Source organism: Lepeophtheirus salmonis, chromosome 4, assembly GCF_016086655.4.
Source record: "Lepeophtheirus salmonis chromosome 4, UVic_Lsal_1.4, whole genome shotgun sequence".
In the NCBI taxonomy this organism is placed as follows: Eukaryota; Metazoa; Arthropoda; class Copepoda; order Siphonostomatoida; family Caligidae; genus Lepeophtheirus; species Lepeophtheirus salmonis.
Window position 1 is genome coordinate 52,387,657 of NC_052134.2, and position 23,896 is coordinate 52,411,552.

Genomic DNA, 23,896 nt, shown 5'->3' on the forward strand with positions numbered 1-23,896 from the left:
TATTGATATTATAGAGGTTCCTTGGATATATTTGATGCTTCGGCTGGGGTTTTTAAGGATCCAGTGATACCCTCAAATACACCGCACTAACTGAGGGCTTAGAATTAGTTTGTGCTCTTAGAAGGGTTCCTTGAATGTATTGGATGAATTGGTGGTGTTTTTTAACAAACCCACACTACGACTGGGACACTAATGACCAATGCTAAGACGTAAAGTATTTAACCATATTTTAACAGGCCCTAAGCTATTTATCCCCCCTACGTACAAATCCTCTCGATCCATTTCTTAGAAGATTGGATTTAATTTATAATGTGTTATTATTCATCATTAAGTGTGAACAAAATACGGGGGTAATTTTCCTCCAAGCAATCTTTCAGAGGCAGTTTTCTGCGCACTTATTATGTATATATATATATATCTTCTTCTCTAGGGGCGGCTGAGTATCGAACTACGCAGATTGAATTCAAGAGAATTACTCCTTGTTCACTAAACTACATGGCTTCATCACTTTTTTGTTGGTTAGGGCCGTGTAGTATACTTGAATATTTCCGATGATGATTAGAGTTGAGGAGTTTGTCATGAAAAAACTATCTTTAAAGATTAGAAAAGGAAAAACGGCTGTTGCGTGTGCTCTTTCTTCTTCTTTGTTCATTATTTAGTAGGTCATCATGCTCTTAACTTCTCCCTCCGAAGAATTCATTACTGCCTATGTTTGGTGTAAATTATTTTATAAGTTCGTAATGAAATAGTTATATATAAATTTAAATTTAGTTACAATATTTTTAATAAGTAATTCATTTTCTCCCCTCAGAATCATTTAACAGGGAGCTGATATTAACAAGGGTCTAATTCATGTGTATCATATGTCTCGCTCCAGCCTTCTCCTCGCGCTCTTCCCCCCTTACAAAGATATCAACTTGCCTAATGATGCTAATCGTAAGCAGTTTATAGCTCGTCCGTTTTTGTTTTTTGGAGCTGGCAAACTGAACAATGTATCTCCTTTTCCTAAGCTGTCATTGTTATAATTTAATTCCTGAGGGGTGAACTTCATTTTCTACTACATACAATTATAAATCAAACCTGGGAAAATATTTGTGTGCACTCATACAGGAAGAAAAGTAATCTTAAGAATTTGGTGCAGAATTACAATTGTAAGTCCTTCCTGGACTAAAAGTAAAATCGAAGAGCGACATCGGAATAATTCCAGCCGATGTTCTTTTTGTGGATTTTTGAAAATTTCCTTTTCCCCCCCTTGTCACAGCTGCTAATATCTGAACAACCAAGCTGCTCCCCTCAAAAACATTCTTCCAGTTGTCAGGTTACGCAGGTTTATTTTCATTTACTTATTTTTAGCACACTGACAGAGGATCATATTCTATACAGCTCTATCTATTAATATAGAGAAATATGCATGTAAAAAGGATTAAAAAGAAGTTGGGTTGTGAATATTTAGTATCCCTGTACGTAACGAGATTCAAAATAGAGGCATAAAGAATCATAAATCCTGCCATTATAAAACAATATCATAAATATATGTAGATTGTAGATATTTATTTATAATAATATATTTACAATCATACTCATATATTATAGATTGCATTTGCATTATTTTGCAATATTTTGCAAAATACAAATGCAATATACTATTATTAATTAATTATTGTAATAAATTTATGAGCAAAAAATAGCTAAATACATATATTATTTAATGAGAATAAATTGATAAATTAGTCCGGGAGAAGGAATACGTTTCCCTACAAATAAATATATAACAAGTTGGATTTGTCTAAAAGATGCTAAAAGACTGCAGTCCTTTGAGTGATGTCCGTCCTTGGAATGAGAAAATTAATTCACTGGCAAAATGTCCTGAGGCAAAATAGTTTTAGGCAAAATTACTGAGCAATTACATATAAAGGAGGCGGGGATTAAATTGTCGCCAAAATATTTTTCTACATGCTTGTTGAGCAATTTTGTTGACTTCATCAGCCTGTTGTCCTTTGCCTTCTGGGTCAAGATCTGGCCCACCTGCATCTTGTAGCTCCTGCACCTTAAATCCTCAGATACACAGTCCCTTATTGTTTTCTCATGGCAGCCCAGATCCCTCGCCATGGCCTTGATGGACCTGGTAGGGTCATCCTCAACCATCTTCTTCACCTTGTCGACAAAGTCGGGGTCCCTGACCTTCCTGTCGGCGCCCTCCTCCTTGGGTGCCCTCTTTATGGTGGCATCAACATCCCAGGTGTCCTCTAGCTTCTTACAGATACGCTGAACAGTCTGTAAATTCACTCCTAAGGTTGAAGCAATCGTTGAATTGGAGATTTCACCTCCATTATTAACCAATGCCATGACTACGGCGGACCTCGAAAGCTCCTCGTTCCACTTATAGCTCTTTATCTCCTCATAATATGACGGCATAATGCTAACTGAACTACGTATCGTCAGCTGGCGAGAATAGCTTTCCTATTTGGTAACCGGTTTTTTTTATTTGATAATGTCGTCGTCAAGTTATCAAGGTTTAAAGTAGGCGACAATTTGATCCCTATATTTACATTTTACATGTATGAGAAGAATAAATTCCACCAGCGTTTTGGGTCATATTTTCTACAGATCTACACAGAATATATATTTAAAATATGAATAATCATTATCCATGTATGCAAATGTGATATATCACTAACTTATATAAATCCATTAGTAGCAACACCATTTAGATGATAGTCCATTAGTTGGCAGATATTTAGATAGGCATAAATATGATGTATAAGTAGTATTTAAAGCCATAAGACTATTATGCTTTTATATAACAACAAAATACAACAAAATATCTCAACAAATGATTTACATATCTTCATATATAAATATATTATGTACGTGAAGTATCATAAATCCTAATCAACCTTCCCAAGAAAGAGAGAGAACATAAAACAACATACCTATTACTAATAGGAACAACAACATGACAGTGATATATAGATATATATTAGAGTGGCCCCTAAATTTACTTTTTTTCAAAATATGTGGAGGACAGTGTTCAAAAATGTTATACGAATAAATGTGAAGTTTGAGCCATAGTGAGCAATGCTTACCCCATACGTCATATTTAAGTTTGCACTTAAAGAAATGCTCACAACACGAGTTTCGAAGGGATATCTTCTTCTTTTTTTTAAAGTGAGGTTGTGCTATATCCTAATAATCATTTGCAATTGTTTTTATTCATAAATATTGGATGTATCTTCAAAGACGACAAAATGAGAGGCAAAATAAACGTGTATGGAATATAAAAAACCATTTGAAACCCATGGAAAAGTCATCAAAAATTCTGTGGAAGACCAGAAACTCTGCCATGATTATGTGAGTCAAAACCCGCCTTGCTGGAAATCCAGTAATGACGATTCCTGGAATAACCAAGAAGATGAATGTGACTGATGTTATGCTCAAAACATCCTTAAAAATGACTTGGGAGCCAAATCAAGACCGAAGAGGAAGAAACATCTCATTACAACGGCCACAAAGGAGAAGAGGTTGTCTAGAGACAACCTTCTTTTGAATGTGTCCAAGAACATTGGAACACTCCAAGATCCCTTATGTAATTCCTTTGGATTATTGCTTCATGGCAAAGGTAGAGAGAGTGGCTGGCAACAAGCCTCACGTGTATGAGAGATCTTTGGACTCCATATCAAGGGTTGTGCCCTTCAACAAAAGAGTGGAAGGCGTCATCGAGTCTGAGGGAAGTCATATTTAATAAAAAGGGTAGATTCCAATTATAATTCACTTATAATTCTATACTTTATTTATCATTTTTTAATACCAAATAATTATTTTAAAGGACAACTACTCAACAATTTTTGAAAAAATTTATTTATTTCTCACAAATTGTTGCATTGTGAATTATATTGTCTATTTTCAAATATAAAGGCTATATTTTTCCAAAAAGTTATGAAATTTACACACTTTTACGACTCTTAATATTCATCAATATAGCTCATATATTCGGGAACAGTCGAGGGATTTTATTTGGGGGGCAATGACCTTTTCTTTTTAAGAAATCCTTATAAAAAATCCCTTATCTTTCCATTAAAATTTCCTTTTCAAAAATTCCTTCATTTGAAGGGCTACATCTTAGATCCTGATATTATGGATAAGAAAAAATTTTTGTGAAATTATCTCTCCTACATTTCATAAAAAAAATTAGGAGCCACACTAACATATTTATATAATATGTTACCTTCCTTTATTCCAACCTTGAGAGTGTTTATTTGTTTGTTTTTTTTTTTTTGCATTAAGGAGAATCAAAAGATATGCACATGTCTAGGAAAAAAGAGATACAGATGTGATGAAGGATTTAATGAGGAAATAATAGTGATTTGGTTTTTGATTTTTTTCGTTTTCTTCATCTCCTTTAGGATCGTTTACATTCTATTTTTCTTTCTATAAGTTTGATCTAAAGAGTAAAAGGTTTTGTTAATACAAAAATAGGGGCGTCCGCAGGATTACATCTTTTGTTTGTTTTTTTGGGAGTGGAGAAAGGGGGCTTGTTTTTAGGAAAAAAAAAAATTTTTTAATTCCAAAGATTAAATTTATTTGTGAAATAATGAAAAGAAATTCAAAAATTATTTTTTTGGGGGGTAAAAATACAAAAGCCCACAACTGTTCACCAACAATTAAATTTTTTGGGAAAAAAATTCAAAAACACGCAGCTGTTCACAAAAAAATTTAAAAAAATCGAAAAAAATTTCAAAAATCTACAGCTACTCAAAAAAAGTTAAATTTAGTAGAAAATAAATTGAAAAATTAACAGTTGTTCACAAACAATTACATTTTTGGAAAAAAAATTCAAAAGCTCGCAGCCGTTCACAAAAAAATTAAAAAATTCGAAAAATCCACAGCTACTCAAAAAAAGTTAAATTGAGTAGAAAATAAATTGAAAAATTAACAGTTATTCACAAAGAATTAAATTTTTGGAAAAAAAATTTAAAAGCTCTCAGCCGTTCACAAAAAAATTCGAAAAAAATTTCAAAAATCCACAGCTACTCAAAAAAAGTTAAACTTAGTAGAAAATAAATTGAAAAATTAACAGTTATTCACAAACAATTAAATTTTTGGGAAAAAATTTCAAAAGCCCACAGCTGTTTACAAAAAAAATAAATTTTTTCGGCAAAACTTTCAAAGAAAATATTAAAATACACAAAATTTTGGAAGCTCGTCCCCTACGGACGTCCCTGAATAGTTACTTTTTTGACGAGATAGGATATGTCCGAAGTACACGGCTGCGGTCTAAATAAACTTGTATTATTAAAATGTATGTACTAACATTTTGAGACGTGATTCCACCATTTTTCCAACCGAACCCCAGTATTTAATGTGTTTTATAGTTATATACATTCAATATTATGATTACAAAATTTGAAAGGAACATTAATTTTAACCAAAAATAACTTATAAATCTCATTTATTTATATCCTTGGGGCAATATGGCTTTAAGGCAGAATGCCGTAGGCAGAATTACCTAGGATCAAATGTATATGTTTTCCAAAAGATGGCCAATATCAACCACAATGCTGAAGTCAGTTGAAAACGATCTATACATCCTCCATTTTCTGCATCCGTAGTAGGTTCCTTCATTTGATGTATTGCATTCATCATGGACTGTGAGAAAATCGTTGAAAGAATGAGAGTATTTCTGGGGGAGGGGGCATATTAAAGCCTGGTGGTTTCAGTTCAGGGGTTGTTATGACGATAAAACTTAATATATGCATGGTAGTTAATTATGGCATAAATAACCAGAGTTGGTTTTTTATAAATAATATGTGAATAAATTAACAAAATATATTATAAAAATTAGGAAACAAATTTGTAAAATAATATTTAAATATTCATTAATTTGAATATTTGTACAAGCGTATGTATTTTTGTATATATTACATACTTACATTCTTTTTTGGGGACCCATAAAACAATGTACAGTGAAAATGGGATGCAGGGAACAGAAATATGTTATGTTTGCTCAAGGAGTTGTCGTTTTTTAGGATACTACAGATGACGTACTTTGCCCCTTTCCTTCATTACATATGTATTTTTTTTCTTCCCTTCACATAAGTAATCTTTTTACACGTCGATACCTTTATTGTATCACGCAACCTTTTCTCCAGAAAGAAACAGAAAAGAGACCTTAAATCATCTTGTAGTCATTGGCAATAACATTTTTTGGAAAAAATTTTCAGAAAATTCAATTAAATTAAAGACATTTAGTTTTTGAAAAAAAAATCATTTATTCAATTTTCTAGTCAAAAGGAAAAATTCCTTAATTTGAAGGGGACTACATCCCACACACTCCGATACCCTCCATTTAACTTGAGTAGATTCCTTGTCTTATTAATATATTTTTCTCACAACAGGCCAGATGTCGCTTCTTATTATACCACAGATGACGTCACCCTATCGTTTTCTCTCAGTATGTATGCAACTTTGTCTTACCATTGCAGAATTTACCCTGTTATTAATTCCATTAAAATAATGAATTAATAGAAGCTTCATAGTTAGTTATAGACTAATATCCAAGTATATGAGGGAGTTTGAAGAGTTTACGCCAACTCCAACGTGTAGATGACAGCACATGTAAATAAAAGCTAGTCACATCTATCTAATATCTGTTCAAAGTTACTCACCAAAGTGTCTGCCATTTTGGACGCGCAGTAATTCTGTAACAGTCGTTTGAATGAGTTAATCTGAGTGTTTTTGTGAAAACGGACAAAAACTTTGAGTAATTAAGGCAAAGACAAAAAGTGTCTTGTGAACAATTATTTTGCAGAGAAATATTTGGACTGGTTACAGAGATGTGAGCAACGCTGGTAGAAAAGTGTAGAGTTACATGGCGACTATGTTTGAAAATAAAATAAAAATTTAGGAAAAATATCTCGTATCTTTGTTATATCTGAAACATTTCAGCCCACCCTCGTACGTGACAATGCAAAGTTTGGCGGGAAAAAATTCATAACACAGTCAACTATACATGAACAAATAGGCATCCTCTTGATTTCGTCATCTGCATTGGCACAAACTAATTCAAATACAATTAATCAACGCTCAAAATACAAATTTGGGGGAAAAAACAGAAAAAATCGACAGCTAACAACGAAATACATTCTTTTTTTTATATTCTAGTTAGGTAGCACAAGGTATTAGAAACACTAATAAGGTGCAAGTGTAGATAGATACACAGCTGACAAACATGCGATAAAGTCACTCATACTTTTTGTCTGCTAGGGGGCGCTGAGAGTATCAATAATTACTTTATAAGTAGCTACACAACCTTCATGATTTCACAAAGGTTTCTTACGTCGTAAGAAAAAATAATAATCATCCATTATATCTCAAAAGTGATTATACAAAAATAGATCACTTGATTGTCGTTTAGTTTTAAAAAAAAACAATTGGCAAGAAATTGACCTTATAGATAAAATATATACATTGCTTAGACAAAGAAAAAGTAAGATAATTTTTTTTGAAGCCGAAGTTTAGTAGACCAAAACAAAGGAAAATATATTTATATATACACCAATCCCTCCAGATCTTGTATGAAATCATTCTGTACTTCTATAAAAACTGAAAAGGTCAATAAAGACAATTATGGTCAAACGTATAATACAGAAATGGACATCAAAATATTTGAAGCGCCCTCTATCTTGTTAAGATAACTATTTATTTCTACTACAATATCAATCAACAACGACTGCGTCAACTTCTTCTTTGCAATCCCCTATGGTCAAAACATGAGGAAAAATCAATAAATAAACAGCTGATAAACAAAATAACATTAGAGTAGTAGATAACATTAATGTTGTGAAGGTACGATTAAGGGGGAAAAGGTTGAGAGATAGAGTAAATATGACTTTGAGATATAGGTATATTATTAACCCATACTAAGAATGATTTGCATAAAAATCAAATGAGTTATGATGATATTTCTATTGAACTCCCTAGATAAACCGTGCTCCTGCCCACCCCTTAAGCTGAACTCAGCGATAGTCATAATGTTATAATTAGTTTGCAATGATTTGCATCTATTATTACTTTAGAACAAAAAAAAAAAAGAATTAAAAATATGTATATTGTTTTAACTTTTTCAAAAAGAATATATTTCAAAGTAAAAAGACATAATTTATGTGTCTAGTTCCAAGAACATCTTTTTTAAATATGATTTTCTTTGTAGACATAAAACCATTTCACTACATAATTTGTATATATATATTTTTTTTTACTTTTACAGAGCTCCAATACAAATTAGTCATGAGAGAAAGTAGCCCAGAGCCATCAAGACCTTCCTCATCTGATAAACTAAGAAGAACGATCCAGGATCTTCAAGCGGATTTGATAAAAGTGCAATCCCATAATAAACTACTCTCCAAGTTACTAGAGGAACAAAAAGATATGTAAGTTAGCTAACTAACAACAGAGACAGCAGACACTGTACTGCGTACACACTTGATTGAACGATTCGTTTGGGAGGAACGTTATGTAGGGAATGGGGGGGGATAAAGACATGGGATTTAGGAGGGTTGGAGAGATGGATGATTCCATAAAATTAGCTACTCATTGGAGCCTTATTAATTCAGTGTATCAAATTGGGGATAAAGGAATCAAAACAGAATGTATATAAATCAATAGCGTCCTTTATAAACGTCGTGACTGTACAAGTTGGAGCATTGTACACGTTTGAATGTTGTACAAGTTGCAATAACTAAATAGCAAACTAACCAAATATTTATTATGCGCAGGGGGGTGGGAGAGTCTGTAGCTGGTTGTTTAAAAAATTATACATGCTGAGAAAAAAATTTACAGCGCCCTCTATGTGAGTAAAATACCACGGCGTTATCTCGCTAATACAAAAATACTCTATGTATTTTGTTGTCAGTTGTCAATTCACTCGTCTTACTTGATGCGTCATGGCTATTTCCTAATTTATTCTTTTTGAAAGTTAAACAAAGTAATCAGCTGTTATATAATTATCCTCCTTTTCAAAAGGAGAGGAATATAATTTTTGTTGATCTATTTATATGTGTAATTCATTTTAGATATTGCAGAGTAATGATATGACAATGATGGGAGTACTTGAGAGATAAATAGTAGTTGGTATGATTGACTGGTTTGGCTAATTACAAGAGGATTTCATGTTTTTTATATATCTTTTTGGGAGAACGATTGCGTGATCTAATCACTGTAACGGCGTGATACAAAGAGGCTAAAATAATATGAAATCTTTTTATATCTTTATTCTTTGATTTTTGAAGAGATAATTATAAGTATAGAGTAATCACTGAGGTGTGTAAGACGAAGGGTAAGCCTAAAGATTTGTTGTGGAATTATAACAGTAAGATTTTTATGGACTCGGAGTAGAATTGATAATCAATATTGAAGTCATTATTGCCTATATCATCATTGCTAGATACAAATGTGTTTATTGCCATTATTCCATAGCTGCTCGCAGCTAATCTAATGAAGTGTCATGATAGCTGATCTCCTCCCAAACATTCTCCAAATTGCCAGGGTGACCACATTAATGTTTAAATTCTTTCCTTTTAGCATATCGACGTTTCGCATTACTTGAGTTTCTGAACATTTACTGCTATTAAATAATATTATTATTGATGGAGCTGTATAATTTTGCCGCTAGGCAGCGCCACTCACTATACATTTTTACAAACTAATATGAGTAACCAACATTAATTTCACATTAGTAAGCCTCCTATTATCATCTTACTTAATGACTAGTGGTTTGACCAAAATGGCTATACTAAAATATATAACTTCTTTCAAAATTGTTGAATGTTTGTTAAAAATCACCCCCAATCATAAAAATCCTAATAATAACGCCTCTTAGTGAGACGGAACTAGACAGAACCAATTTTAAGTCCCATATGAAGCAATTACTCATTGATAAGTATTATGTGGTAAATTGTAATGATTAAATGCTAGGGGCGTCTGTATATATATAATTTTTTTTATGGGTGGGGGTCATGGTTTTTTAAATTTTCTTTAAAAAAACACAAAATTAAGTTTAAAGTATTAATGTTTTCAGAAAAAAATTGAAAAATCCACAGTTTTTGGTAAAAAAATGAAAAATTATTTTTTTTTTTGGAAACAAATTTCATTATAAAAATTTATACATTAAATTTGTTTGAAAAAAATTTCAAAAATCCAGAGCTATTCACAAAAAAATTAATTTTTGGAAAAAAATATATATATTTATAATCTTTTGGAAACAAATTTATGAAATCCTCAGTTATTCAAAACAAATTATTTTATTAAAAAATTTCAAAATCCACAGCATTCCAGAAAAAAATTCCTTATTTGGAAAAATTAAATTTTAAATATTAAATTTTTTGGAAAAAAATTTAAACATCCAAAGCTATTCACAGAAAATTATTTTTTTTTGGAAAAAAATTAGAAGAATATATAGATATATATATTGGAAATGTGGATATTGGGGGGTCTACATGCCTGCCCTTCAACCCACCCCCTGCATACTCTCCTGAATGCTCAAAGTTTTATTAATCTGAAAAACTTCAATTTATCATATAAAAAAATAGCATCAATGTAACGTTGACCAAAGTAAGAAAAAAAAATCAATATTCGCAAGATGGCGCCCCCATCCTTGAGTAGGCACCCAAACTACTATTAATTAAAGAACGATCATCTATTGTCTAAGTCCTTATTGATTGGTCCATTCCAGTCTTAGAACAGGCCCTATCAGTCCTTGGGACCGGTCCTTCGAACTGACAGTACTAGAACTGATTTTAAAAAAGTAGGAATAAAGTTGAGACACGTCATCCTGGTTCGAACTTTATAAGCTTTTAAGTTCGATATGCAGAGCTGGACCGAACCAGACCGAGACTGAAATGAACGAGACATCAGTTTTCCGTCCTAAACAATGACTGATAGAACACTAATCATTCCCCATTGAAATGTTTGGTGGTCTTCTATAAATATTGAACCAAGAAGTTTCAACTTGTACAAAGAGTGTGTACAAGTTACAAGTTGTACAATATGTCTACTTGTACACAAGATATACATTATAAACGAGAATAGTGTGTGTAGATACGTTCTCTACGTTCTTTGACTTCTTCCATAATACAGGAGTCATTTTGTATTCCTCCCTCCTCTTAAAAATAATAAGAAGGGGACTTCCCCCCTCTCCCATCATTTTAGAGCCCTTTTTCATATTATTATATAATTTTTCACCCCATTACATTTGGTAACTCGATTTTATATTTTTGTTATATCTTTAATGAAGTCCTTTCTGTCTTTTTTTTTTTTTTTTATATAATCGTATATAATATTTTCCCAAAATTATATTAATATTAGGGGAGACAGATACTCCTAAAAATGAAAGGATACTAAAGCTAATGTAAAAAAAACCTAAATTAATGGTTTGATTATGCATTTTTTTACATTTGGTGTTTCCTTGAGCTTGAAATTTAACATCTCCTCACTGTGACCATATATAATCTTTATACAAAGTTTGATGGAAGTCAACGTCTAACTTTTACCGTAATCCTTGTGACTAACAAACAAACAAAGGCAAAAAAATACCTCTGTTCAAGAAGTAAAAAACATCAATATCCACTCGATGGCTCAAGTAAACTAATTGTCATAACAAATAAATGAATATACAAAACTACTGATAAAAATAATAGAGACAAATTTGCGCCACTATCCTTGCATATGTAAACAAATTACTAATAAGTACACCACCGTCATGCTTCCATGGAATAAGTGGTGTCAATTTAACAATAATGATTGTTAAGAGGAAGGAGATACGAATATATTACCCCCCAAATCCATGCCGATGTTTAGCCCGGGTCTGCTCCATGAATAGAGCCTATTGATCTGCTCCATTCATAACCATGTACGGACAAACCATTTACTCTTGTATATACAAAACTTATCTCCATAGACGTGCCATGCTCTCAGGACGTGCACCTGAGAAAAGAGAACACTACTCCTCATATAGGTTTTAGAAACACGAGCAACCTGCCCGTTCCTGGGAGAGAAACATCATTCACCCTTACAGAGATTTTAGGAACGCGAGCACCCTGCCCGTTCCTGGGAGAAACATCATTCACCCTTACAGAGGTTTTTAGGAACACAGGTACCCTGTCTGCTCCTGGGAGAAACATCATTTACCCTCGATGTACCCTCTTCCAACTCTGGATAAATAGTTACCTTTTATAATATAAAAGGTAACTATTTACCTTTTATAGAGGTAAAGACAGTACTTTACAAACATATATATATATATATACAAGAAAATATAAGAAATAAGAGAATAAGAGGGAAGGAGATACGAATACATTACACTTTCTTTACACGCTATATATTTGAATTTTTATTATTGGCTTGAGTCCTTCCAGCCTAAGATTGAACATTTGGCTTGTTTGGGCGGAAAAAATAAAGGCTTCCCTTAGTAGGCTCGAATTTTCTAGAGACACCCCTTGTTTTAACTGCTGGTTACCAAACTGAGCATGTATAATAAAGAATAATGACCGAAGACCGGAACCGAGACCGAAACTTCTGATATGAGAGAACTGAGACAGATAGAACCGCTGAACCTGAACTGGGCCTGACCTTGATTGTATCCTGATACTTAATAATTCACCATAATGAAAAGTATTAGTGATTAATTCATCAGCAAATATTATCTTGTTTATTTTTTCCCTTTCTAACCCAAACTGAATTTTTTGAATGGTTACCACCGTCCCTAGCTACGGGGTAACATTTAACAGGTCATATTCAAATGCAATTCGTAGTAAAACTACACATTGGTATAATTTCTAAATATGTTAAAACTAGAATGGGCGCTCAGTAGAGCACAAAACCTCCGCCTAAAATCAAATTGTATTACGTTTCTCAATTTGTTCCAAAGCTATAGTCGATATTGCATTTTATACCTTGAACTCTCTAAACTTAATGGCCTCTTGCTGTGACCATACATAATCTTCCAATCAAGTTTGATTTAAATCGATTCGTAACTTTTGCTGTAATCCTGTTGACTAACTATTAGGGAGGAAACACTTCCAATGCTCAACCTTGATGGCGGAGGTAAAAATAGAGTGAAGGAAACCAAGATTTTTTATGGGATTAAGGTCTAGAGACTAGCCAAGCCAATCCAATACCTTAACGTGTTTCTTCTTGAGCCACACCTTTATTACGTGCTAGAAAGGCTCTCTATGATCCATTTTTAAGAAGATGACGCCTATATTTCCATGGTGCATGGCCCTATCTATCCTTTCTTCGATGCGTTGTAGTCGTCCTTATAAGAGTTACAACCCCAAAACATAATGTTTCCAACCCTGTGCTTAACGATGAGGATGGTGTTCTTGCTGTTATACTCAACAGTTATCACCTTCCGAACGTTTTTTTTTTTTTTTTTTGTTCATATAATGAACATTTCACTGTTAAAATAATTTTACCAATAACATTATAGTCCGCTCTTTTCTTTGTCAGTGGCCATACTTACAAAATCGGCAAGGGATCAAATATAACAAATTTTTACCACTGTATGTTGTTATTTTGTGTTTAATTTTGGCGCATCCGAGTCAAACCAACTCGGACTAATGGAGAATAAGCAAAAAGTGTTCCAACTGGTCCCTGTCTCCCCCACTATAAGCACAATCAGACTTTTATGGATTCAATTAATCAGGGATACACAATAATCACCAATATAATGAACTTTTTTAATATCACGCCATTTTAGAAAGAAACACATTAGTACTTATGAGTAGTGTTGCGTCAAATTGAGTCGGACAAAAACTAGTCGACTCATTAAAGATATACTTTAGTCCATAAATTGGAAAAGCAAAATAAAAAAATTAAGTAAATATACATTCCCAGTACGCATTTAGTAATTGATATTTAATTAAATAGTGCATGTTTAACATCTGACATGTCTTGTCAGCTGATGCACGGCGCTAGTATCGCAGCAAAAACAAATGGGATTTTTAAACGGTAAATATATATTTTAAAAAACATTATAAATTGTGAAAAATCCAAGCTCAGTACAGAGTTTATATCACCATAAATGATGCTACGAAGATATTTGATTTTTTTGACAGAAATTCCGACTTCCTCATTGGTTTTACAATTGGAGATCCTGTGAGGTTTTGATTGGATAGAGGGTTCCCATACTTACACACAGAATACTCCCCACTCTTTTTATTCACATCACACATGAAGAAACATTGTCATCCGATAATTTTATAACTAAAAAAACCTCCTCTACTTATGAAGTTGTACTTTTTTATTTACTAATCTTGCAAAATTAGTTTATTTTTTGCTTCATGAATTCATATTTTTTAGACACTCTGAGATTTTATAATTCAGTACAAATACCCTGTTATATAATATATATTATATACTTATGAAAATCGGATGCATTTCTTTAACGTGTCCGTTTTTACGAGTTTGCAAACGGAAGAGTGAATTTTCTTATTACTGAGTTATTGTCATTTGTATTTAATTCCGGACACGTCCTTACCTTTTTTGTATCACGCTACCTTACTTCCAAAAAGAAAAAAAAAAAGGCCCGAAATCATCTGGTAGTTAGCCAAATAAGTCAATCATACCAACGGCTTTGTCTCTTATTTACTCCTAGACAATAAATTTCATAGTTTTTCTTCCCAATTTTTAAAAATAAATTATATTATTTTTTAATGTTGAAATCCTAAATAGAATTTGATTTGATATTGTATTATAATATTAATGCTTAGTTATATTTTATTAAAAGCGTAGCTTTACATTTGTATATGATAGCCAAAATATCTTCGTAGGAATAATAAAATGCCCAATATATATATAATAGAAATAGTCTTCCTGTTCTTATTAATCGGTGCGTAACTCATAAGTTTGGAATAACTTATTACTTCGTTTATTTAACAAAAATAAAGAAATATTAAATAGCCATGACGTATAAAGAAGACGAGTGAATCGTCAGATGACACAAAAATACAAAGGGTATTTTTGTGTTACAAAGGTAACGCCGTACATCCTTTTTACTACATACATGATATATGGATTAAATAGTTCTACGAGGGTTACAAACCTCAACGGAAAATGGCAAGACTCTTAAATAAAAGCTAGTCTCACATTCATCTAGCATTTGTTGACAGTTACTCACCAAAGTTGAAATCAACACAAGTGTTATTTATCTGTCCTTTGAGTGAGGAAAAAAAAAAAAATCTTTCAACATAGTCTCTTTGATGCCCAATCCACTGATCCAAGCCAAGTTACAGACTGGATGGGTCTTAAGACCAGTCCTATTGGTCCAGTCTTAGGACCGTTTTAATCGATCTTTAGGACTGTTTATCATTAGGATCGGTCCTTGGCTTAATAATCCATGGATATTTTTATGAAAAATTTTAAGGATTATTAAGCCAAATAAAATATATGAAGTATGTATTAAGATTATTGCACATATATTGCAAAAAAATGATTTTCTTCATTATAATACAAACATATTATATTGTTACGTAGTTGCATAATCTATTCTATTATATAACGAAATAATTAAAAAAGGAATAACACCCTCATTGACGTCAGGAGGGATCCATTTTACCTTCTTTATGTACCGACAAGTGGTAGAGGACTGGACTGGAGTAGACCAGGGTCATCGGTCCTAAATAAGGACCAACACAACACTATTTATATAGATAGGAGCATTGCCTGGAGAAGAGTTTAGAGCTCCAATGTGACTATGTTCAAATATAAAAATTATTAGAAATGATAACGAAATACCGCAGAAACAGCAGGTAAACTCGAAAAATGTAATAAGGGTCTGTGAAAAAAATAAAACATGTGAATTAATAAAATATGAAGTCGACTCATCATTTCAGTCGAATTTAGAATTGTTCGAGTTGACACAACACTAACTAATGAGTAATAATATCTGCAATAATGGAAAATGCATTTTTGCAAGATGATGCAAATATAGAAGTTTATATTTATAGGACCATATTGATTTTTAAATATTGACTTGATATTTAACTTGGTAATTCATTTTTTTTTATTTAGTTAGTTGATTTTATTATTGAAAATATTTATTTAATTAATTATTGGTAAAATATTTTCCTCAACAAAATGCAATATGATGTACACAAGGGATGCCAAGGATACGATACAATTATAACAGATGGGGAATCGTAAGTGAGTTACACGATGACTTGTAACAAGGATTTGTCTTTGGACACTCAAGGTTGCAAGGACATAAAAAACCTCAGCGTGACTCTTGAAACACTTTTTCATATCTTTATTAATATATCCTTTAAAAGGAAATAAAATTCATCTAAAAATATATTTCATTGATATGAAAATATTAACATAAATTAGGCCTAGGAGCTATAGGTTAGTTTATGTTCTTGCGAGTGAATGATGAACTATTATGAAATTTCTTTTCTTATACATATATTTTGCTCTAACAAAAAAAAATAATAATGATTTTTTCCAATTTAATAGCATGACATTAAAAGATTATTTACATTAAAAAAAGAAAATGGAGTTTAATACGGAGTGGAAACTAAAACTTTACACTTTTTACATAGTGGGACCCCAAATTTGTAGTAGGATCACTCAATTACGAAAAATGTTATTTTTATAGAATCAAGAAGAGACAACTCAAAACCAATTTGTGATATTTTTCACTACTCTATTTTTTATTCAATATATCCTCCTTCAAGGCAATAATAGCCTCCACACGCAGGTGAACACATTGGTAGCTCTTGACGATGAAGGCAGTGTCCATAGCATACCACGCTGTTATAATGGTAGTTCGTAGCGAATCTTAATTTGGATGATAGGTGCAACATACATTCTTCTCCAAAACGCCCCAAAACTTCAAAGTCCAGAGAGTAGATTTTAGGGCTAAAGGCAGGCCAGAAGTCACCCGTATTTTTGCCAGAGAAGTGTTGGTACTTTTGGCTCTTTGGGCTATCACGGATCTATTGATGTTGTAGTAAATCCGGATAGAGCTGCAACGGTCTCATCAGCCTTCTATTTTCTTAAACAAATAAAAACATAAAAAGTGTAAAGAAGCGGTGCTCGGAGAATTTTTCTCACTTTTGGATCAAGGAAATGTGGCGACCGTATGCTGTTATTTTAATAGACTTTTTTAGGGTTTTGTTTTGATTTTATACATTTTTATCGTAACATATGTGATCTTAATAGGTGAAAATAAATCTTAGTCTTAGAGGTAGACCAAGTGGTCCCTTCAAATCTAAACTCTTTTAATTTTAAACTTCAAAAAGATATAATTTATTAATTAATAATAGAATTTCAGGCAAAAGAATACTAAATAGGTAATAGATGTGCGCTTAAGCTCCCTTAATCATGAATGTTGGTTGTCTCCCTTAGTAATAATGAAGGCTTCCAAGCGGTGGTGGAAGGCCCGGTATCCCCTGCAGATGTAGTCCTCTGTCATTGCATCCCATTGCTGGCTAAGAGTGGTTTTATGGCCCACAGTGTTTGGATGAAGGACACTGCATGCCTTCCCTTCGACATGCTTCGAAAAGGTGTAGTCGAGGGGGTTGGCATCAGGGGCTGTGGGGGGCAAAAGTGTCAAAAATGAGGTCAAAAGAGTCTTGCAACGAAGGAGAAGCATTTCTTTCGTTGCTGGTGTTAAAAGAGTCCTCTTCACCTTCACAAGGTTCTTTCCATCTATTTTTTTGATAGCTCTCTCGACAGTTAGGCGTGAAACCTCGAGGTTGTTTAAATATAACACTTTTTTTAAAAGTATTAAATTGCTTAGAAAAAAAAAATTCAAAAATCTAAGTTAAATTTTTTAGTAAACCATTTGAAAAATACGCTGTTGTTCACAAAAAAAATCAACTTTTTGGAAAAATAATTTCAAAATTTCATTAATAATATTAAATGTTTAAAAAATTTCAGAGAAAACTAAATTTTTGTACAAAAAAATTCAAGTATTGAAGTTTTTGCTCTGCTGCATAATTTTTATGCAGCAATGACTTTTGATTTTTACCCCTACTTTCGCCATTTTTTTTTTTTTTTTTTTTTTCATCCTGACCAAAATAAATATTGTAAAAAGAAAAATTCCTTTTTGTGGGGGAGTGGGCTTCCTTCTCTCCATCCCACCCCCAGCAGACGCCCCTTTACCTATTAAAATTTTAAGAATAAATGAAAATTGAGTTATTTTTTTATATTTACACGTCGCATATGACGTTTGTGTCTCTTCCTTAATAGAATGACCGCCATGGTAATAGTTGATGGTCAAATAATTGATTTAAGAAATAGCAAAAGATTTGAAGATAGTTTTCTATAAAATAATATTTTTGCAACAAATATAAACCATTTAAGAATAATAATATAAAAACTACATATTTTTTTAACTTACACCCGGTAGATGCTTGTATGTTGGTTGGTGCCGTAAACGTAACCAAATGTGTATTTTGCATTTATTTATAGTTTTCTCTCTCTCTCTCTCTCTCGTTTAATTTATTACTCAGACAGACAGAAAGTACAGAAGCAACTATTAATTTTAACTTACTCCACCGTTTTTGTACATAATTTATATCCTTCTTATATTTCCATTATATTATGTCTAGAAAAGATTTACAAGAACGAGGAGCAGAGCGTTTCAAATCCCTTCCACGTTTAGAAAATAGGGGAACTCCTCTCCCTTCTCAAGTTGATCCCAAATCCGGTTCAATCATTACTTCCAGCGTATCACTCGAATCCCTTCGTCGATTAGAAACTGTTTATTTACGAAGAATGGAAGAGGCGGAGGGCCGGATCTTTCTGCTCCAAAAAGAAAATCAGGAACAAAGAAATGAGGTAAGGACCACTCTTGCATTGTAGTCTTGCAATTATGTAGTCTTGTTGAAAAAGAAGGATTCCCGGCATGTAAAAATTGTCTTCTTTAATAATATCATTCATAGAGTTACGATAAAAATGGATATAGATTTACGTTTAAGCAAAGATAGAATAAAACTGTTGGTACGAGTCCTTTGATCAGTTATATCACTATTCTTTATTATATATTGCCAATAACAAGATGCTGATACAATAAAACAATGGAACCAGATAGCAACTGCGGGCCTGCTCACTCACATCAACAAAACTCACTACTCAAGTTATAAGTATGAGAGTATGGTAACTACGGGGAAACAGGGTCATTTCTGAGGATATAAAATACACTCCAAAGCAACAGGTAGAATTTTTGTGACTTTAATGAAAAAAAAACTATTAGTGATGCGATGGTTGACTTTTTTTCGTACTCGGGGATGTCTAATATGTAAATTAAAGTGTACAAAAAAGCCACTAACTGATCAAATACTTGATTTTTGTTGGCACTCTGTATTTTTTTATTGTAATTGCGTCAACCACCAAGTAAGCAAGGGCCTCAGAACCTAAAAGTCAACCTAATACAAAATATAGCAAAGGAACAAAATTTTAGAGTGATCGGCACTCACCGGGAATTTTTTTTTTTTTTTTTTTTTTTTTGAACTCTACTCATAATTTAGTATAAAGTATAATTTAGTATTTAGAAGAATTTGCTCATCTAACGTCGTATCGATATCGGAATTTAGAATGGACTAATTAATATATTTTGATCTTCCAGTATTAACAATTATTCATCTTATTCATCATGAAGAGGTTACGTGATTTGAAAGGGTTCTTAGTTTCTAAAAAAGGAAAATGGCATAGTATATTAGTTTATATTCCCGCAATATAATTTTTATAAATACATTATGGATGCACGTAATCTACTTGGTATTTGCCTACCCAATAACTAGAAACGTTTCAAGTCACTGAACCTCTTCATTTTCGAAATAAGAATTGTTGAACAGTTTTATTCAATCAAAACATACAAAATTAAGTATTTTCTTTTGTAATTTGTCAATTTATCTCTTATTCTCATGCCCCTTGCTATTGTTCTGAACTCTGATGGGTTAAATTTAAATTAAATGATATTAAGCTGTTAACCATTCCCAACTTTTGAATTAAAAAACTTGAAGATCACAATATGTAGAGACTTTCAAATAAATATTATATTGCTTCATTCCACAATTAATCAGTTATGACGGGCGACGATCATGTGATGTAAGAATTTACCTTAAAATGTGTTAATTCCCTTTTAATGTACCACATAGGTATAATAATGTAATTTTTACTTTTCAGCTACTGGATTTAAAGGCTGAAATATTCAAGGCCAATAAACTCAAATACCGTGGTTGCAATCATCCTTCACGCCTTAGATCTTTCTCGAACCCTAAATCGTCATTAGATAATTTGTCGTCATTACAACTTTTAGCTCGACCCAAAAGGTCTAGAACTGAGAGCTTGGATCGTTTTCAAGCTCTTCCACCCTTCAAATCACGATCACGCTCTGGGTATGATATATTTATTAATAAAGTTGTTAATTCTAAGCACTTGCTATATTTAAATATATATGTATATATATATACATGACGACATTGCATATCTGACAATTTAAAGAATGTTCAGAAGGAGAGCTACGTGGCTATCATAACGTTTTATTAGATTAGCTTCAATTAATTATAGTCTGAGCCCAGCAAGGATTGCACAAAAAATGGAAGGAATAGTATGTGATCCTTTGCCAATTTTGTAACTTTTTCACCTTAATGTGCTTCTTCTTGAGGCAATCCTTTATTGGCATGGCCGTATATTTTAAGCCAGTCTCGTGCAAAAATACCCAGTACACGACACATTTTCAGTGCCCTTCCCTGAGGGAAGGAGGTTGTCGTCTAAGATTTTCCATGTCATGGCTCTGATCATAGTACCTTTGACGCAGTGAAGTCGTCCTCTCCTTTTAGTAGAGGAACCCCCAAAAGCATTATGTTCCACCCCATGCTCGACGGCTTTTGAGGTTATACTTGGCATTTTTCTTCCTCCAAACACTTCTTTCGTTAATATACAGGGTTGATCTTATATAGTGGTACACATTTCATTATTTTCTATTCTTCAGGAGTAAAATTGAAACAAGGTGAGGACATTAATACTTCAAAATCAAATCAAATAGTGATTAGCAGAACTTTTATTCAATATGTGAGCCCTCAGCTATAATAATTGCCTAAATAAAAGGCCTAAATCTTTAGCGATCCTTGGGTATGTAGTCAGACCCGAGCTTGGTCTACTCCTTGTTGATGGAAACCTCCAGTGACTGGACACTCCTATGAATTGTAGAACACACACTCTCCTCCAGACGCCCCTAGATAGGGTAGTCGCAGGGGGTTGCCTCTGGAGAGGAGGTCGGCCACATGTTCGGGTCCAAAAAGTTTGAAAAGTTGTATTTCAGGAAGGACTAGGTCTTAGTAGTGTGATGACACGGATCTCCATCTTGAGTGGAAAAAAAGTTGTCCCTGAACTTTTCTTTGGCTCAAGATAGCCCTTTCTCATCCAAAAGTTCAATGTAAGCATTTGCATTGAGCCGCTTCTTCCTTTCCACAAAAATGGGATGGCAGACTTGGCCTGTGCTAGCCACAACGCCCAAGACCATGGTGGTGGTGAATAAGTCCCTGACACGATAAACAGTGGAACGGCTGCATTCATGCTCCTTGGATATGATCATGGGGAATCAATGGATACAATACTCATTTCTCAATTTAAAGAATTCGGTGACTTAAAATATATCTTTTTGGGGAAAAATATGAGAGGCTAATAACTTTTGCACTTCCAAAATTTAATGTATCATAGCTTTCACTCATACCAACAAAACACATTTTTAATCACAGAACATTTTTATTTTGAAATGGGAAATTGTTATGGTTTGAAGATAATAAAGATTCGAAAGAAATTGTCGATACAATTATACCTGTAGAGACATTATATTTGTGGTAATCCGCTTTTACTCATCCACCTATCAAAGTTAAACGCTCAATATACTTAGATATTATCAAGACTCGAAACTATAAGCATGATGATAAAATGCTTAGAAAATAAAACACTTTCAAGGTTACCAACTTCATAAAAACCCCACATGCGAGAAAATTACTTAGAATTTACAGCTATGCTTATTACTTATTGTGTATTATATCTAATATATAAATGGGACAGTATCTACAAGTACATAATTAGATAATTAGAGAAGCATTGTGCTTGAAATAAACGGTATTTTCCATTTTCCTTTTGTGGTCGATGTAATGATGTAATATGTATGTTTGTAATTGTTGTAGAAAATAAGTTCCGGTAGCTAATTAGGAATAACTTTGAATTTGATTGTATTACAAGTATTAATTATAATAATTTGTTCTAATTTTTTTTTTCCAAAAAAAATAGTTATGATTCAAATAATTCCTAATAAAATGTAGTGGACTATAAAATATTACTTCCCGTCAATTATATCATTCCTAATTATCAAATTATGTACAGGGTAGGGTAGCAAAACGTAGACTCGAGAGATGGATTTAGAAATACAGCAATAATGTTATATTTTCAATAACAGGCAAAAATAAAATTCTAACAAAACATGTAGACAATGTTTTTGCAAAACTTTTTTTCGTCAATATGGCCATTATCATGATCAATCATAGCCTTTATACGTCGCCTGAAGGCCATGCAGCCATTGAGGGCAAATTCCTAGTGCCTAGTGGGTTCAAATCTGGTGAGGAAGGAGCCATATCCCTTTGGCCCAGAATTAAGCCAGGTTATCTGCGTATAACTTTCGGCAGATGTGTGAGAGGGGGCTGTGTTGATTCCATACGTTGTTACCCTCCAGATAGTTGTTCTTCAGCTACAATAAGATGATGTATCTGAAGACCTTATAGTAGATTTTTTGTCCAGCCTTGAAAAGAACGGATCACAACGCCGAAGACCATTGTGTGGCCCAGATATTTGGTTTGGTCAAGCCCTTGGACCTCTTCTTCGGTTCCTGTAAGCCAGCGGGCGTTCCGACGGTTGTGGAATTGATCAACTGTGAAAATCCTCTTGCTCGAGAAAATGTTCACAATTGACTCATTTGCCTTGATCCATGTCAGGATTTTATTGCACCTCTAGAATCTTCTGGCTTTCATGCCCTCTGTCAGAATTTGATATGGGGTCTTTATGAAAGAAAATAATCTCCAGTTGTTCTTTATATTCCTCCTAATGGTTCTAGGAGCCACAGAGAAATTGTTCGCGAGACAATTCATCGACTTAGGGGGATCCTCCTTTATACTCTTCTCCAAACTTAACAAGAACTTCATATCCCTCTTTAAATTATGCCTTCCACTGCCTTGTTGTATACTGGTCTTTTCTTTCTTTTTTTTTCATCTTCACCAACTTAAAAACCAGTCTCCTAGAACACTTAACATTGTCTGTAATCTTCCTCACATCAACTCCAGCATCTAGAAGATCTGAGATGCATTGTCTTTTTGCTTGTTGCTCGCTCATGATGATGAAATAACTAAATGATTATTATAGTTTGTTTACGTAACAAGGACGTTGGAACTAGAATATCAAAAAATAATCGCTAAACCTTTTTACAGTAATGTGAAACTATACATTAATTAACAAGTCCAGGTTTTGCTACTCTAACATGTGTAATTATATTTTGCTTGTAATACATAAGTACGCTTACTCATAAGTTCCTTTGACATGGATCTTAATTACAGGGATTACAAAAATTAGATGATTACTTAATTACATCATTGACTTGATCCAAACGATTTGGCAAAACGCAGCAGTTGTCTTGAAGATATTTCTTTGGCTCGATGGCTTGGTTTTTGGATTTTTTTTGAAAAAAAAAAAAAATAATAATTCCCAAAAAATTTCAAAAATTAAACTTTGAATACTAAAATATTTGGAAAAAAAAATCAAATTTTATGTCAAAAATTTAAAATTATTCACCAAAAACTTTTATTTTTTCGGAAAAAAAATCAAAATCCACAAAAAA

The 23,896-nt window shown here is 32.9% G+C and overlaps 1 protein-coding gene across 1 annotated transcript in view; it reads left to right on the forward strand.

Moving 5' to 3' along the window:
- LOC121116187 (uncharacterized) overlaps positions 1-23,896 on the forward strand; it is a 63,962-nt gene that overhangs the window by 37,792 nt on the left and 2,274 nt on the right. Inside the window, exons 3-5 of the mRNA XM_040710427.2 lie at positions 8,267-8,429; positions 18,609-18,837; positions 20,185-20,396. Of these exons, the coding sequence (XP_040566361.1) occupies positions 8,267-8,429; positions 18,609-18,837; positions 20,185-20,396 (604 nt within the window). The remainder of the gene's footprint in view (positions 1-8,266; positions 8,430-18,608; positions 18,838-20,184; positions 20,397-23,896) is intronic.